Source organism: Erpetoichthys calabaricus, chromosome 14 (assembly GCF_900747795.2).
Source record: "Erpetoichthys calabaricus chromosome 14, fErpCal1.3, whole genome shotgun sequence".
NCBI lineage: Eukaryota > Metazoa > Chordata > Cladistia > Polypteriformes > Polypteridae > Erpetoichthys > Erpetoichthys calabaricus.
Genome location: NC_041407.2, coordinates 70,079,053 through 70,097,320, shown reverse-complemented (window position 1 = coordinate 70,097,320; position 18,268 = coordinate 70,079,053). Strand labels below are relative to the sequence as shown.

The 18,268-nt window shown below is 37.4% G+C and overlaps 1 protein-coding gene across 3 annotated transcripts in view; it reads left to right on the top strand.

Moving 5' to 3' along the window:
• Nucleotides 1-9,333, top strand: part of inpp5b (inositol polyphosphate-5-phosphatase B) — a 72,062-nt gene extending 62,729 nt beyond the window's left edge. For all 3 annotated transcript variants that reach the window (XM_028819596.2, XM_051919084.1, XM_028819595.2), the window contains 5 exons: nt 1,497-1,613; nt 1,813-1,897; nt 2,052-2,179; nt 3,902-4,013; nt 8,751-9,333. In XM_028819596.2, coding sequence (XP_028675429.2) covers nt 1,497-1,613; nt 1,813-1,897; nt 2,052-2,179; nt 3,902-4,013; nt 8,751-8,872 — 564 coding nt within the window. In that variant the 3' untranslated portion in view covers nt 8,873-9,333. The remainder of the gene's footprint in view (nt 1-1,496; nt 1,614-1,812; nt 1,898-2,051; nt 2,180-3,901; nt 4,014-8,750) is intronic.
• Nucleotides 9,334-18,268: the final 8,935 nt, after the last annotated feature.

Here is an 18,268-nt window from a genome sequence, read left to right as displayed (position 1 = left end):
GAGATAAGGCTTAAGGTGAAGTGAAAGGTGGCGAAGGCTAAAGAAAAGGCGTATGATGAGTTGTATTAGAGGTTGGACATTAAGGAGGGAGAAAAGAACCTGTACCGATTGACTTAGACAGAAGGGCAGAGCTGGGAAAGATGTGCAACAGGTTAGGGTGATAAAGGATAAAGGTGGAGACTTACTCACAAGTGAGGAGAGTGTGCTGTGCAGATGGATGAAGGGAATGAAAGAGATAGAAGGTTGGATAATGTGGAGATAGTGAATCAGGAACTGCGATGGATTAGCAAGGAGGAAGCAAGGACAGATGTGAAGAGGATGAAGAATGGGAAGGCTGTTGGTCCAGATGACATACCTGTGGAAGCATGGAGGTGTTTAGGAGAAACACCAATGGAGTTTTTAACAAGATTGTTTAATGCAATCTTAAAAAATTAGAGGATGCATAAAAAGTGGAGAAGAAGTGAACTGCTACATATTTTTAAGGGTGCAGAGCTATAGTAACTACAAAGGGATAAAATTGATGAGCTACAGCATGAAGTTATATGAAAGAGTAGTGGACGCTAGGTTAAGAAGGGAGGTGATGATTAGTGAGCAGCAGTATGGTTTCATGCTAGGAAAGAGCACCACAGATGCGATGTTTGCTCTGAGGGTGCTGATGGAGAAGTATAGAGAAGGGCAGGAGTTGCATTTTGTCTTTGTGGATTTAGAGAAAGCATATGACAGGGTGCCAACAGAGGAGTTGTGGTATTGTATGAGGAAGTTGGTAGTGGCAGAGAAGTATGTAAGAGTTGTACAGGATATGTACGAGGGAAGTGTGACCGTGGTGAGGTCTGCGGTAGGAGTGACGGATGCATTTAAGGTAGAGGTGGGATTTCATCAGGGACCAACTCTGAGCCCTTTCTTATTTGCAGTGGTGATGGACAGGTTGACAGACGTGATTAGACAGGCGTCCCCGTGGACTATGTTTGCTGATGACATTGTGATCTGTAGCAAGAGTAGGGAGCAGGTTGAGGAGACCCTGGAGAGGTGGAGATATGCTGTAGAGAGGAGATGAATGAAGGTCAGTAGGAACAAGATAGAACATGTATGTGTGAATGAGAGGGAGGTCAGAGGAATGTTGAGGATGCAGGGAGTACAGCTGGAGAAGATGGATGAGTTTAAATACTTGGGATTGGCAGTACAGAGTAACGGGGAGTGTGGTAGAAAGGTGTAGAAAAGAGTGCAGGCAGGGTGGAGTGGGTCTAGAAGAGTGTCAGAAGTGACAGACGGGTACCAGCAAGAGTGAAAGGGAAGGTCTACAGGGGTGTAGTGAGACCAGCTGTGTTATATGGGTTGGAGACGGTGGCACTGACCAAAAAATAGGAGACAGAGCTAGAGGTAGAAGAGTTACAGATTTAAGATTTGCTTTGGGTGTGACGAGGATGGACAGAAGAAGATAATAAATATCAAATAATTATTCATGTATTGCTTTGCTATCTTTTATGCATTCAACAAAGACCTTGATGCCACTTCATCCGCAAACTGAGCCCAGCAATACTTTAGAAAAGCAACTGGACATTCCCAAAGAAGTGTGGATGTTGGTTGAACATTTATACAGAAATGCTTGCCATCAGGTTGGTTGTCATTCATTGCTCTGTGTTTTATTTTCAATAAAAATGTTATGTGTTCATCTGTTTACTCTGTTCTATTTTAAATCTTGAATTAAAAAGGTAAACACTAATACAGTACTTACTGAAGAATAATAAAGAGAAAACTATTAAATTGATTAAATGGCATTAGTAGAACTTTTTTAACAGAGTATAATTCTTGTAGGCAGATCTGTTCCAACAGCCTGGTCTCAGGACGGAGTTTGAGGAAATTCGTGACTGCTTAGACACAGGAATGCCAGATTCTCTTCATATCCTTGCCCATAAGAGGAACACCTTGATTATAAACAAAAACAATACATATTGCAAACTGCTGTAATCATGAAGATTGTTAAACCTTTCCTTTGTGTACATTTCCTGTTTTTTGTTTCGATATTGTAGATTTTCCTTAACTGTTTTGTTCAGCTGGTAGCAATCACTCCGTAGCAGAAGCTTTGCTGCTGTTCTTGGATGCTCTCCCTGAACCTGTCATCTGCTATTCACATTATCACAAGAGCCTTGACAGTTCTGGTAGCTATACGCAGTGCAAACAGGTAACAGTTCTTAGTTGATTTGTCAGCCTCTTTGAAAAGGTCTTGTTTAGTCTTTATTGTAAAATGGACTTCTTTATGTTGTGACTAAAATGTGCCCTTTAACACAAAATAATAATAATACAGTAATCCCTCCTCCATCGCGGGGGTTGCGTTCCAGAACCCCCCGCGAAAGGTGCATATCCGCGAAGTAGAAACCATATGTTCATATGGTTCTTTTTATATATTTTAAGCCCTTAATAATAAAATGAAGCATATATTAAATGAGTTGGCACCCTGCCTGGGATTGGTTCCTGCCTTGTGCCCTGTGTTGGCTGGGATTGGCTCCAGCAGACCCCCGTGACCCTGTGTTCGGATTCAGCGGGTTGGAAAATGGATGGATATATTAAATGAAGTGGGTCATGTGATTTCAGATTTTCTCAACTCAGATAATTAAAATGCTTAATTACTGTATAAGCACTTTTGACTTATGATTTATAATGTTATAATTAGAACAAGGATTGACTAGATTAAGCATGAAAGTTCCCAATGTAAAAAAAAAAACTTGCACATCTAGAAGTAGTTGTACCATGGAGCAATACAAAAGTGAGACAGCAGCTGAAAGTCTGACTGTACAGTTACACTTTTCAAGTAGATCTGTATCATCTCAGCAAATGTAAGTAAGCATACCACCATCTGTGTTCTTTTTTTTTCTTTTGTCAGTTTTAGCTAATCTGACTTGTGCAAATGTGTCATAACCGTGACAGCTAGCTGGCCGTATAATCACAACAGTTTTGCATTTATTTAGGTATTGCTCCATGATGACAAGCTCACAACAAAATGGGTGAAAAAAAGTTTTGTGTTATTTACTAATATCAAGGCTGAAGCTCCAAAATCTTCAAATAGGCCTAATGGTAATTGAGCTGCCAGAGATGGGCAAAGTAGCAATACAGCAGAGTATAATATTTTTTGATAAATATTTTTATTTTATAGTGAATCTTAACATAGTTTATAATGAATCCACACATTAAAAAATTCTTAAAAGCAGGTTGAATATTTCAAACTTAATTTTACTTTAAATATAAAGAAAGAACAGAAAAGGAATTAGCCTACACCTTATAATTGTATCTTAAGAATGACAATAATTTGTTGCTGAAATCCTACCATCAATAATCTGCTTGCATTAAATATTTAAAAATGTGTATGCTTTTAACACTTTAAAATAATATAATTGTTATGCTTTAGTTATGGGCTGATCATAAATAGTTTAAAGGTACAGTGGAAGCTGGTAAACAATATTGGGTGTACAGTGGAAGACTGTACAGTAGATTGTATCACGAATCACATAGTGACAAGGCCCCTGTGCGCTTGTGAAGCTTTGTTTCTGGCATGGTAAATTCCACTACCATACCAGACAACAAACAACATTTTAATACATGAAATACTTGCTTGCAAACATTTTATGTAACAGTGTGACTGTTCTTCATTTGTTGACTCTTGAACTAATCAAGTTGATTTTATGTTTCTTTGCTTCTAACAACACATGTCCTATAGCTTGCGATTGTTATATGTGAGCTGTGAAGAAAGTGTGATGATCTGGAATCAACACTGACTTTTTCTCAAGCCATATCATATTTTTTAACATTGCATCTAAGCCATTTATTTAAGTATAGTTTTTTGTTTTTAGGATTGTGTTCCTTAATAATCTTTTTTAACTCGATTCATTTATTCATTTTTTTATTCCAGGCCATCTCCACCCTACCTCAGTGCCATAAAAATGTATTTAATTATTTAATGGCATTCCTTCGAGAACTGTTAAAATATTTTATGTTTAATAACTTGGATCGCAGCACACTTGGTAAGTATCGTGCTTGTTGTTTTTATTACTTTAGTATTTGAATAGACTATATCTACTTCATGACCTTTTAGACAATATTTTAAACTGAAAATTTCTAGGTCTGTTTTCCCACTGTATTACTATTCAGAACTATAGTTTTTTCTCAGCAGAAAGGAGTATAAGGAAGGAACTAACTCAAGAATAGTCACAGAATAGCCCCAAAGCCGCACCAGCATTGTCTTGGCTGGATGCTTCAGATGATTGTTGTACTGAAAGGTGAATCGTGAGGTAATCTGAGGTCAGGTGCAGGTTTTCTTCAATGACCTCTCTGTATTTGGATGCATTCATCCTTCCCTCAATTCTAACCAGTCTCTCTGTTCCAGTCACAAAGAAATGCCCCATAGCATGATGCTGCCACCACCATGCTTCAACATAGGAATGGTATTAGGCAGGATGGACATCATACATAGTGCTCTGCCTAAAGAGTTTATTTTTTGTCTTATTAGACTGAAGAATCTTTTTCCTCATGCTCTCAGAGTTTTGTAAATGTAGTTTGGTAGTCCTGGTAGTCTGTCATATGCCTTTTATTCACAAATGGCATCCATCCAGCCACTCTACCATAAATGCCTGATTGGAGAAGTGTTGCTGAGATGATTGTCCTTCCGACAGGTTCTCTCATCTCAGCAGGTTCTTGGTCTTCTTCCTAAACAAGGTCTTTCTTGCACATTTAATCAGTTTGGCGACCAATTGTAGGAAGAGTCATGGTGGTACGAAACGTTCAGTTTTACAATTACTGAGGCCACTGTGCTTCTGGGAACACTCAAAGCTTTATAAATGGTTTTATACTTTTGCTCTGATCTATTCTTCACCACAGTGTGAATTGTGGGACCTTCTATACAAAGATATATGCCTTTCTAAACAGTTCCCATTAAATTCAATGCGCCCAGTCAATGGCACATGTGGAGTGCAGTCAGGTTCTAGACACACGTCAAGAAAAATTAAAGCAAACAAGATGCACCTGACCACAATTCGGAGTGCCATGGACCTGAGAACATATATCTCTCTATTATATAAAAAAAATCCTGTGACGAGACAAGACTTTTTTGAAGAGATTTTTTCAAGTCCCGCAAGACAAGACTTTGGACATGAGATTTTTTCAAGTCACGCCCTCCTCTCAACCATATTCAACCACACACACGGTACTCTCACCTCTCATTCGTGTGAATGCTTTTGGTAAACGCAGTTCTTGCTCTCTCAGCTCTTATAAATTTTAATGTTTTCCTCACTTTAAGTTCCCAATTATTATGTTCAAATCTTATTGAAGAATTTCATCACGAAGGGTTATCACAAGTAAAAATGAGTACACAGGCAGTCCTAGCACCGAGAAAGTCAAACGAATTAATGACAAAATTGTTGATCGGTTACACGGCAAATTAGTTAAATGCGTATCAATAGACTATGCTGAAACAGTTGGTGGTGATCATGTGGAAGATGAAAACATCAACTTACAATTTCCCAAAGAATATCTACAACCGTTAACACAGTCCAGTCTTCCTCCGCATGAATTACTGTAGAAAGAAGGATGTGTCCAAGAAAAGTAATGTAGTACATCTTCAGTTGATAACATTAGACAACAAAGGAGATCTTGATATGCCATTCGTATTAAAACATTAACAGTTTCCCGTTAGAATAGCTTTTACAAAGACAATTAACAAATCTCAGAGCCAAACATTTGAAAAAGTCGTTTTATTTAATAGAGAGAAAGAAACAAAATTCAATCAAGGGCAGTTAAACGTGTGTCACGATGAAAGTCCAAACACAGAATCAAAATTCATTGCGATATTGATGAAAATTTAATTTAAAAAATTGTTTTTACTTAAGTTTTACAGTAAAAGTGTAAGTTTAAAAAGTATTTGCCTGTTAATTTTAAAGCCAAACAGAACAAAATCGTATTACGCAACAAATAACTCCTAACGCAACATGAAACATAATTTACTTTCAAATTATTACGTTTTACTATTTTTTAATATGGTTAATTACTTGCTGTAATGTAAAATAGTTAGTTCTATTATGCATATGTAACAATTCCCATGAAAATAACAATCTGTTTAAATTGTATATCCGCATCCCAAAACGCGAGCAGCAGAACCGTAAAAAGACTAATGCATAGTGCAGGCCCAGGGGTTGGCGAGAAAAGTGAGCAGGGGGCAAAGCCCCCTAGTGGTTTTTACAAATTTGCAAACATTTCTGATACTGTGTTTGCTTAGTCATTATGGGTTATTGAGTCTACATTGATGGTCAAAAATGGCAAGTTTATCCATTTTAAATGAAATCTGCAACAGAATAAAGTCTGCACAATGTGAAGGGGTCTGAATACTTTCTGAATCCACTGCATGTGGAGATCATATAAACTCAGCACTAACTGGTTTCTATTGCTTGGTGATTTTTCAAGGTTCTAGCACTGGGGGACAGCAACTAAAGTGTTACCTGAGCAGAGAGTACACACACATACCTGTATATACAAACCTTTGTTTCAAAAAGGTTGGGACAGTGTGCTAAAAAAAGCAGAAAGTAGTGAATTTTACATTTTTTCAACCTGTATTAAATTGAAAACAGTTCCAGGACCTCCCTGTGTGGAGTTTATATGTTCTGGCCATGTCTGCGAGGGTTTGCTGTGGTTGCTCCCATTTCTTCCCGCAGTGCAAAGACATGCAGCTTAGGTGGATTGGCAATACTAACTTGGCACTAGTGTGTGTAGCCGTGGCACAATTATGCTTTGGTATAAAAGGAGTGTCCACAAAAGGCTCAGTTGGTTATGAACAAATAGGGTTGTAAAACTGCTTGAATGAAAAGTTTAGTAGTTCATGAAAACGTTTTCTCGGAATTTAGGAATTTCCCTCCCTACAACACACTAACATTATAAGCATACAGGTAAAGTTTACAAATTGATAAATCTTTCAGACAACATTTCATTAAAAACCAACATACTTCTGTGATAGGCATAACCACTTCTGCTCACGAGTACTTTTGAAAACCATCGTCAGTAAACACCATTTGTCACAGCATAAGACTGTACTATTCACAGCACAAGCCATATAGTATTTCAACAGTATCCAGAAACTCCGCCATCTTCAATGGGTTTGAGCATATCTGAAATGGACTGAAGCGCATTGGGAGCCTGGGCTGTGGTCTGACAGTTTAGCATTTCAAATTGTTTAGAGAAATAACGGATGTCACATTCTCCAGGGCAAAGAAGAAATGTCCATTCTGACTGTTGCCAACCTACAGTTTAATTGCCAGCATGCATCATAGTATGGGGTGAGTTTTTGGTATGGGTAGTGCACATCTGCAAAGGCACTGTTAACACTGAAGAATGTACTCCCATATTGGAGTCTTTCAATCCCCAGACAGTTTGAGCAGCTGAAAACGTATACATCAAGCATGAATGGGCAAGAAAAATGGGCGTCCTCAGTGGTGAATTAATTGTTAAGTGTTATTAAAGGGGAGGGTGATGTAACACAGAGGTAAGAATGCCCAGTCCCAACTTTTGTGGAACTAAATGAATAAGCACGTATTTACAAAAAAGAAAGTTATAATGGTTTCTTGTCATTTTATTGTTTTCAATTTAGTACACTTCAAAGAGGATTTAAAGCTCTCTGTTTTCTATTTTATTAGCATTTTATATTTTTTCAAAACTTAGGTTTGGTAAATGTAACTTAACAATATATTCGATCCAATTCATTGTCTTTATATCTTACAGTGCAATGAAAATTATTGTCCGAGAGTATACTTTAAATGCTTGTATGTGATTATGCAATTCCAGATACAGTATTTATATTAGAACCATATAAATAAAGTGCATTTATTTAAGTAGTCTACCTTTGCATAGATGGGGGGGGGGGGTACCTTTTCTGAGTGAACTTTGGTCTTCTAATGTAGAATCATTAAATTAATTATGATGAATAATTCATTGTTGAAAATGACTAGTCCATTAATTATTAATGATCAATTGATTGATTGGTTGATTAACTGATAGATTGATAAGATTCTTGAATTATTGTACTAATATACATTAGTCTTCTAATAGTGTGCAAATGGTTCCAAAAATCATTTGAAATTGTTCAAAGCATTTAGTCTTTACTTAATATTATTTTGAATTTAGCAAACACCTTTATCCAAGATGAACAACATATACAGTTCATACTTATTAACAACTAGGAAGATTTTTTTCATTTCCTCTCCAGGCTGTCTTAGTTTATTTGTCAGGTGTTTCACAAAGTGTTCTGTAAAAGTATGGCCTGTTTTCTTACCAGTGAAATATAAGAGTAGTTATATGTAAAAAAGTCTTTTGCGGTTTTATACAGAGATAAAAATGGGAAGATATTTGTAGTTTATCCCCTTTGTAAAACAAGTTTCAAAACTGAAGAACTGGAATTAAAATGAATATTTCAAGCTTGGCACCTCACACTTTTTAAGCACTCTTTAAGCACTCTTTCTATTTATAGTGAGAGCGGCTGTCTCTTCAGAGCTGGTGTCCGTACTGCTTTCCCTTAAACAGATACATGTGAATCACCAGAAGTGGAGTGGAGTTTATGATTTTTATTGCACAACATTCACAAACTGCATTTACTAAGAGAGGACATTTACAGTGTAATTTTATATGTTACATTAAACATGAAACAAAATATTCAGGTGATTTATTTGTAACATGTTTTGAGCCGATGAATTAATCTTTTGCAATCTTTCCTTAATTTGAAGCAAGCATTTTTGGATCTTTGCTGCTGAGACCACCTCCTGGAATCAAACAAGATGCTACACAAAAGAAAAAAGTACAGGAATTCATTGAACATTTTATATCAAAACAAGAAGATGTATCTTGAAGAAAACCATTTTAAGCATTTTTTCTAATCGTTTAAATATTTAGTATTATTATTTTTCTATAAATTATGATAATTGAGAAAAAAATCATTGTTATGGTAAAGAATACAACATGAGCATTTTCTGCTTATTTCATGTGAGTTTTCATAATTCAGAAATTCAAAATGTTAAAAGCAGTATAGACTCTGCAGTAAACTGACATTTATGTATATCTTACTCATTATTGAGTACAAATGAAGATAAGTAATTCAATGTAATTTAGTGGTATTGATTTTGTGCAAATTTTTATACTGTAGATGTACTGTATATTACTGTAAATATAGAAAGTGTTTATCAATCTTCCTTTTATAAAGCTTGTTTTACATGAATACAGTGTACAGTAAAGGTAAATGAAATATATTGCAATATGCATTACAATAAACCAGTGAGCACAGTAAAACTGGAGCAGAATTCAGATGTGTGTGTGTGTTTTATCATTCCTCCATGTCACACTTTCCCTTGTCCACATAAAAACCTTTATACAGAGGCTGGTTAGGACATAAAGTGAGGAGATACTTAAAATAACGTAACCTTTACTAACCAATGTCAGTCCAGTTCAGGGTTACAAGGGGGATAGAGCCTGTCCTAGCAGCATTGGACACAAGGCAGGGAACACTCGATTGAAGGACCCACTCACACAGGCCTGATTTAGAACCACCAAGGTAATGGACATTCCCTAGCTTTACCTACCAAATGGACAAAAGGCCTCAAAATAATCCATATACATTATGGTTAGATAAACATTTAATAATGTAAAACAAATGGTAAATTTCCCCAACAAGTTTTGATACTGTATTTTAAAAATAAAGAAATATGTAAGTTTTAAATATATGCAAATTAGGTATCTCAGATATATGTACAAGAAGTCAAAATCTGAAACTACGACTAACATTCATTCCTGATGTGTGTAAACCCTACCTTAACAAGGACATCATGGCTGTGTGTCCCACTGAGGTCACAGCCACCTTCTGCGTTAAAACTACAGTTTGTTTTTTGCAGTAATTCTTGAAAAACAATATGAGCCTTTTGTGCTACAAAATTTGGTCTGGGGTTGGATGTCTGACAGCTAAAGGACTTTTTGTAGGTCCTCACTGTGAAAGGCACTGTATAAAGTGAAATCGGTTTGCAACTCCTAAATAACTTTTTGAGTCATATGATGCTATTTGGTATGCAGACAAGGCAGTCATGTTGTGTCATGTGATAGTGGTGTGTAGTTTGGAACAGAGAGACAGACTAACTTTTAAAGTGGACTAAACAAGTGACCTTTGTGATTTTGAATGTGTCATGATCGGTAATACCAAACATGTCAGTTCTAATATCTTCCGGACATCTGTTGTCATAGGCTTTTAACATACAACCTTTTCAAGGGTTTACCAAGAAGGGCATGAAAATTAAAAAAACTACCAGTGATGGGCAATCCTGCCAAAGGAGAATGGAGAGAATTTTACAAACTGGCAGGTAACATCCAAATTCAACATTGGTGAGCAGCTGTGATTATAGAATGCACCACTTAACAGACTGTTGGGTGTTGCTGTTAGCACAAAATAAGGCAATAGTCTCTGGCCCAAATAATGGTGACTGGTTCAGATTCTCTTCAAATTATACTATTCTCCCTACTCATAATGTGCCTGGTGTCAAAACATTTTGTTTAGAACTTCAATAATGGATCAGTTCATGCTGTAGTTGAGGGAAAAAATGTTTTAAGAAAAATAATGGAAAAAAAAATTCAAAGTTCAAAAATGACTGAATTTGTGTTAAAAGACCCTAACTATACAGCAATGGAAGAAGACATGGACTGTTGTATTGGAAAGAAAAAATGAAAAGAGCAACAGCAACACTAGATGGCATGACACTAAAATTCAATGAAAGTGCTGATGACATCGAGAAATGGGTGAAAGTTAACAAACACCACATGTGCTCAGGAACTTAAGGCATCATTAAACTTTCCTTGTAAAGAAATTAAGCACATTGGAAATTTGTTTGTATGAATTACAAGAGGACAAGAACAAAATATTTAAAAACTAAGGAATGTAGCCATTTGCTGTTGTGTAGCCCCAGACTTAAAAGGAATGAAGGTGTAGAGGTTGATGTTGTTTGTCAGCAAAAAGCAGTCTGAAAGACCCCACGATGTAATCATCCAGTCTACCTTTTCATTAATTTAATTAGGAAAAAACATTTCTTTGAGTCATTTGTGTTGTATTATGGTTAAGTCAGGGTTCCCTGGCTGATGTTTAAAGTTCTGCTTTGTTCTGTTGTCATTATTGTTCATCGTTTTCTGTTGTTTTAATATTTTCTACTTGAGTATTATTTGTTTAATTATGTGCATTCTGCTTTTTATTCTATTTGGTTATTTAATATCTATTAGTGTCTTGCAGTTTTCTCATATTTCTTGTATTTGGGCTAGTCATCCATCACCATTAAGGGACCTCTCTAAGCCCTAGAAAGGCAGGTTGGGAATTGAAGTCCAGTGCAGTTCATTTTGAATGTCCTCTGGTGGGTCTTTTAAGTATTTATGTTTCTTGGATTTTTGCTCTCGTTTTCGAACATATTGTGCTTTGTTGCTTGGATTGTTGTAGTTGATTTTGATTTGGAACTTGTAGCAATTGCTTTGGATTGCCTTTTAGGCAAGTCTTTTTTTTGATTGTGTTTTCTTCTTTTACTATAATGTTCCTTTTCTGTCAATAAATCCTCCTTTACAATGATTTCTTATGACCCCGCTTTATACAAGACAGGGGTTGATGGTTATCTGCTCCCTTGTGAAGCATTTCAAGTGTGTTACAGAATACATTTTGTGTGAACTTTGAGAGTCAAGCACATTTTGGCCTGATGTAGGTCAATGCCAGCCACTCAACTGGAGGCTAAGCTGCCTTTTGTTTCATCTCCTCTGGACAGGCTGGTGGGATTCCGGCCTGCATCCCTGGGAGTTTTTGAAGACCTCACACCTTTTTTGGCTAATTATGTGATTGAATCAAACTGTTAGGTCTTAAAAGATGGTCTTTGTGTCATACTTTATTATTAAAGTACGATTATTTTATTCTAAGTATTTCTTGAAAAGTGACTTCTTGTTATTTAAATCATTGTAATGGTGTTTGTTCTAAACTTTCTTAGGGAATTAGTAAAATGTAGTAGGTTGGCAAATACACATACAGAGTTTAAATTAATATTGGTAAATGCCAGGTTAATAATAAATGTGGATGAGAGAAAAAGAGTTTAAATTTCTGTAAAGACAATAGTTCTGATTTTACATTTGTCCAGGGAACGTATTCATGCAAAGAGAACATTTCTGCTGCCTGACAGAGGTGATGCCAGTGCAGTAGCCTTCCAGGTGCAATGAGCTCAGCCACAGCCTTTGCCTTTTTCTTCTTTTGTTCCATTCTGTCATGGTGCATAAAACATAAGACGTCAGACAGACGAGTCTCTTTTCTGTTTGTCAGATTATTTTCAGGAGTTGCAGGTGCATTACCAAAGGGTGAAAGGTGGGATGAGAGCCATGCAGCACTTCCAGACTGCTGCCCAGGAGAGGGAGAGTAATCGCTGTGATAATATCTGGGCAGCAGTTGAAAGATGCCACATTATGAATATGCAAATGTTCCGAAATCCGAAAATATCCAAAATACTTCTGGTCCCAGACATTTTGGATTAGGGATACTTGGCCTGTAATTCCAAAAACCTCTCCTGCTGTAAGTAGAAAAGGAAGGGGGTTGGTTTAAGCAGGGCAGCAAAATACATGGCTCACTGGAAAATGGCACAAACACTTCCTCATAGATCTTGTTACTTCTTGTTAACAAATAAAGTGAAAGAAGTATTACATAAAGTTATTCATAAATGTTATCCATGCAACAGTTTGATATCTAAATGTATTCAAAATATTAAACATATGCAGCATATGTGATAAAAAATAATAACTATATGCATTCCAAAAAATCTGCCTTGCTTTAATAGAGGATTTTAGAAAAAAAATGAATAGTAAAACAAATATGGAGAAGCTGATATCCTATTGTCTTGTACAAAAAGTAACAAAGAATGTAACTAGGCCATAATAATAGCACCATTTTTATCTACAGAAAGAAATTTAGTAACAGAATTCCAAATTATCATTTATTTATTGATGACTTGTATCTTCTATAAAAACTATTAATAATAACAAAGTAGCCAAAATGCTAAGTCATTTATCCAAATACAAGGTTATGTAATTTGTACTTATGTAGTTAATTTTGGTTTAATATTATCTTGGCATTGGTTTTGCAATTATGTTGCATTTGTTAACTTCTGTTTTTATAAATTGCACTATATTAGGGCAGCACGCGGGTGCAGTGGTAGCGCTGCTGCCTCGCAGTAAGGAGACCTGGGTTCGCTTCCTGGGTCCTCCCTGTGTGGAGTTTGCATGTTCTTCTGGTGCTCCGGTTTCCTCCCACAGTCCAAAGACATGCAGGTTAGGCGCATTGGTGATCCTAAATTATCCCTAGTTTGTGTGTGTGTGTGCCTTGTGGTGGGCTGGCGCCCTGCCCGGTGTTTGTTCCTGCCTTGCACCCTGTGCTGGCTGGGATTGGCTCCAGCAGACCCCCATGACCCCGTGTTAGGATATTGCGGGTTGGACACTGACTGACTGACTGTACTTTATTGTTACAGTTTGTATTGTATTGTTATAATGAATGAACTTATTTGTTAAAAATGCACGCATCCAGACACAGAGGCATCAAAACTGGGCAGCTGAGAGTAAAGTAAAGATGTTTAATTGAATAACAGCTGCATGGTCTGGATTCCATTTGCATCACGCTCATGGAAGGATCAGAATTGGCACAAGAATCCAGAGTCCATGGAGCCATTATCTTTGGTGTCAACAGTACAGGCCAATGATGGCAGTGTATGGTGTGGGCAATGTTTCCCTGGCACACATTAGGAACCCTGGTACCACCTGAATAATGCCTGAAAGGCAAAGCAAATCTGAACATCGTTACTAATTAAGTTCTTCCCTTTGTTACTACAATTTATCCACTCGGATGGACACTTCAAATACAGTACAACAATGCACCATGTCACAAGCCATGTATCGTCACTGAGTGGTTCCAGGAAGATGACAAAATCTTCATTGTTTCAGTGGTCTGCCCAATCTGTAGATCTCAATGCTATTGAGTCCTTTGGGATGAGGTGGAAAAGACTGATCACAACAAACCTGTGCATCCATTTAAATGGCAGCAAATGCATAATATAATGATTCTCAGATGGTACAAAAATCCTGAATGTGTCTTACACCCTGTTGAATCTCGGGTGAATTTACACTGTTCTATAGGACGAAGTAAATGCAACACACTACTATAGAGACAGGCCTAATAGACTGGCAACATACAATATGAGAATATGACATTTCTGCGATTTTAATTTTATTCTCCCGGCAAAAAAATTATTCTTACATGGACAGTGGTGTTTCATTTTGAATTAAAAAAGAAATCACTGTAAGCTGTATTCTGTTTTTTCAAATACTGTACTAACTTTTGCATTCTGCCTGTTTAGAAAACTTAAGTTGAAGTTCATTCGATAAATTGTATATGCCTATTCAAGGCTGTGTTTTATAAAGCACCTTACACCAAAAGTTCTGATTTCTATTGCATTTGTAATTTTTCCTCATTTTTTATATATTTGCCTACATATTTTTGTCTATCAAATTTCAGCACATACAATGTCTTGCTACACTGCTTTTTGGTAGACAAATCTTTTATTCTTCTTTCCTTTAAATATCATAAGGCATTTTGTTTTGCCATAGTCAATAGAAATTCTGACTACACCCTTCATCTTTGATGTGACCAGTGCAGATATTCAGGAAGAAAAACACACAATAGAGTTTTGGCCTTTGAGTGTTATTGTTGTTTTACTTTTACTCATGTCCCTTGCAGAAATTTTCTGATGATTCTTCACTAATGGGGTGTTTTAGCAAGGGGTATGAGACAGGGGATAAGAGTCAGGTGGAGGACTTTACCTCTTGGTGCACAGAGAATTGTCTGCCACTCAACATCCCCAAACGCAAGGAGCTGGTTATTAACTTTTGCCTCACCAAAGAGCCTCCATGCTGGTCACTATTCAGTGAGTGGATGAGGAGGTGGTGCACTGCTTCGGGTATTTGGGGGTCCACATCAGTGATTGGTGGACTGGTCTAGTAACACAGAAGAGATATACAACAAAGGGCAGAGCAGACTCTTTGAATTTCATGTAAATGGACATTTGGATGGTGTCAAAACTTCACTATGTTAAGTGTTATGTTCAGAATGTAATTCTATGACGTTCCACACTTCGAGAAAAGTTGATTTTAGCATGGTGTCTGTGAAAACCTAGGTGGAATGACTATTTCTGAAAAAATTGACAAATCTTTTTTAAACAATTTGCATCATGTTTGTCTTGTTACAGGATCTACGTCTATTGTTTCTGGTACAGTATTTATCTCCTTTATCCTTCAAAAATAGTCTGACCTATGTCCAACAATAACTTTCGTAAACATTGTTTAAATTGGGTTTTTCCAGTAGCTCCATTTAGTCACTCAACCAGGTGTATTGAATTGAAAATTTTTTGCAAGAGTAGTTTTTGAGATACATTATTAATTTAAATACACATTTTAGTGCACAAGCGTTTCAGATTCATTTTCAGGGCTATAGAAACTACCTCAAGCCAGGAGGGGGCACTATTGTTAATATTTTCACTTTCTGTCCACAATCTAGAAGCTTCCAGATTGGATGAGGTATAAGGTCACTTTCACTTCCTCCTTCAGATCCCACCCCTTACTGTCTTCCAGTATAAAAGGGCCAATACCACCAGAAGTCAGCGTTCAGATTGGACCAGTAGACCATCTACGATCTCACCTCTTTCTTTTTACAGCATTGTGTGTGAGATTTATCATCCAGCTAGAGCTGCTGATTAAGTGTACAGACTGCATCTCTGTTGTTAGTCATTATCACTAAAACAAAATTAACATGATAGTTATAATTTGTTACTAATCCTCACCTATTTTGTTTCTCTTCTCCGTACTCAAATGTGGCACTTGGTGCCACTGCCCACCTGCCAAGTTGTTTTGCCTGCCTAAGGTAAAGGCATCTCTGATGGAGGATCGCAGGAATCATCGGGTAGAGGGGTTCTTTCATCGGATTGGCTGGCCCAGCACTGACTCAGCTGTAGAATGACCAATAGGGGGAGGCAGCTTGATGGCTGAGGTCACTAGGACTCTGAACAAATCCAAATCCTGTTATATGATATCATCTACTGTTGAATTCTGCTCTGTACTTGTAATATTTTTATTGCACTATTACATTGTATTGAGTATTACTTGTGTTTTGTTCTGTGTATTGCATTCTATTTACCCTCTTTTTTGACACCCACTGCACGCCAAACCTACCTGGAAAGGGGTCACTTTTTGAACTGCCTTTCCCAATGTTTCTTCCATTTTTTTCCCTACAAGGGTTTTTTTTGGGAGTTTTGCCTTGTCTTTTTTGAGAGTCAAGGCTGGGGGGCAGTCAAAAGACAGGGCCTGTTAAAGCTCCCTGCAGCACTTTTTCTGTGATTTTGGGCTATATAAAAATAAATTGTATTGTATATTAACAGGCTTGCTCCCTGCCATTTCTACTGTTTTTGGTTGAACCCTTGTCTTTTGCATTACAACGTATATGCATAAATCTGTGTATGCACAGATGCCGTTACACATTCAAACTTCATGAAATTTATATGTAAAGACAGCTGACCAATTGATTGCCCTACCAATACCCTTGCTGGATGATGAAGAGAAAGAAATGCACACACACAAACACATACACACCAAAATATGTAAAGGTCGACGTGCACAGAGGCATTAAAATAAAAGTTTGATATTTTTCAAGTCAAAAGTTATTTCTTCACAAACATGGTACACAGCATATGCATTTGCCATGCAAAATTGTGTTCTAAAGTTAAGCATTTTCTATAACTTTTAAAAAATACATTGCCTGTAGCGGCGGCACGGTGGCGCAGTGGGTAGTGCTGCTGCCTCGCAGTTGGGAGACCTGGGGACCTGGGTTCGCTTCCCAGGTCCTCCCTGCATGGAGTTTGCATGTTCTCCCCGTGTCTGCGTGGGTTTCCTCCCACAGTCCAAAGACATGCAGGTTAGGTGGATTGGCGATTCTAAATTGGCCCTAGTGTGTGCTTGGTGTGTCTGTGTGTGTCCTGCGGTGGGTTGGCACCCTGCCCGGGATTGGTTCCTGCCTTGTGCCCTGTGTTGGCTGGGATTGGCTCCAGCAGACCCCCAAGACCCTGTATTCGGATTCAGCGGGTTGGGAAATGGATGGATTGCCTGCAGCGGTGCTTTACAATGGAGGCTAATGGGGCATGGGGCGGCACCAGAAAACAACACATTAAAAAACTTACTGAATACATCCAAGACAGCTGTCAAATACTGATCTGTGTCTTGCGATTATACACACACTGTAAAATTGTTTATACAAGATCTTTTGAAAAAAAGAAAACAACAATATTATGCGATTGACTTATTTTAAAAGAAGACCAGCTATGCACACCACCTCCATGTTTTTCTTCTTCCGCAATAATCTTTCAGCTCTCCCCAGGTCATTGTTTCCTCTGGAAAGAACAAATCACAGTAAACGTTTTGTGCCACATGGTTAGTTTTGCATCCATATTTATGTGAGAACTCACACAAGTGAATAGAAACAATATCCCTACCATGAGAAAAATGGTACCAGGAATACAAAATAAAATGATTATTTCCAGATCCCTTTTGTTGTAACAAACGTGTCAGAAATAAAGTTTTATGTATGTATCTATCATTCTACTGCTGCTATATATATATATATATATATATATATATATTATATATATATATATACAGTACTGTGCAAAAGTTTTAGGCAGGTGTGAAAAACTGCTGTAAACAAAGAATCGGTGCGGTATCACTATGATTTTCTTTGTCCCATCCAAAGTAGGTTCATGTCTTGCGCTCTGTTCTGTCAGTACCCTGAGCAGGTTAAATGGATTCATTGTTCTCACAAACCGCGGGTTAATTTTGCGTGCAACTTTGTAGTTGCAAACGTATTTGGCACTTTGAAATTGACTAGAATGCCTCCTCCATACCATTTAATCATCTTTTGTGGTGTACGGTCTTCGGCAGAGCTGTTTTTTCTTGATAAGAGAGCTGAAGCATGTTTGTCTTCTAAAATTTTCCACAGCATTCTGTTTATCTTGTAGACTGCAGTGTGTCTAAGGCCATCTGGTCGCTTTAGAATTTATGTAACGTTTGATTGACCCGTGAAGATGATTGTGTGACACGTTTTGATATCATGCCAACCCACCAGCACCAGTTCTATGTGTACAGCACTACCGTTTTCGAAGGG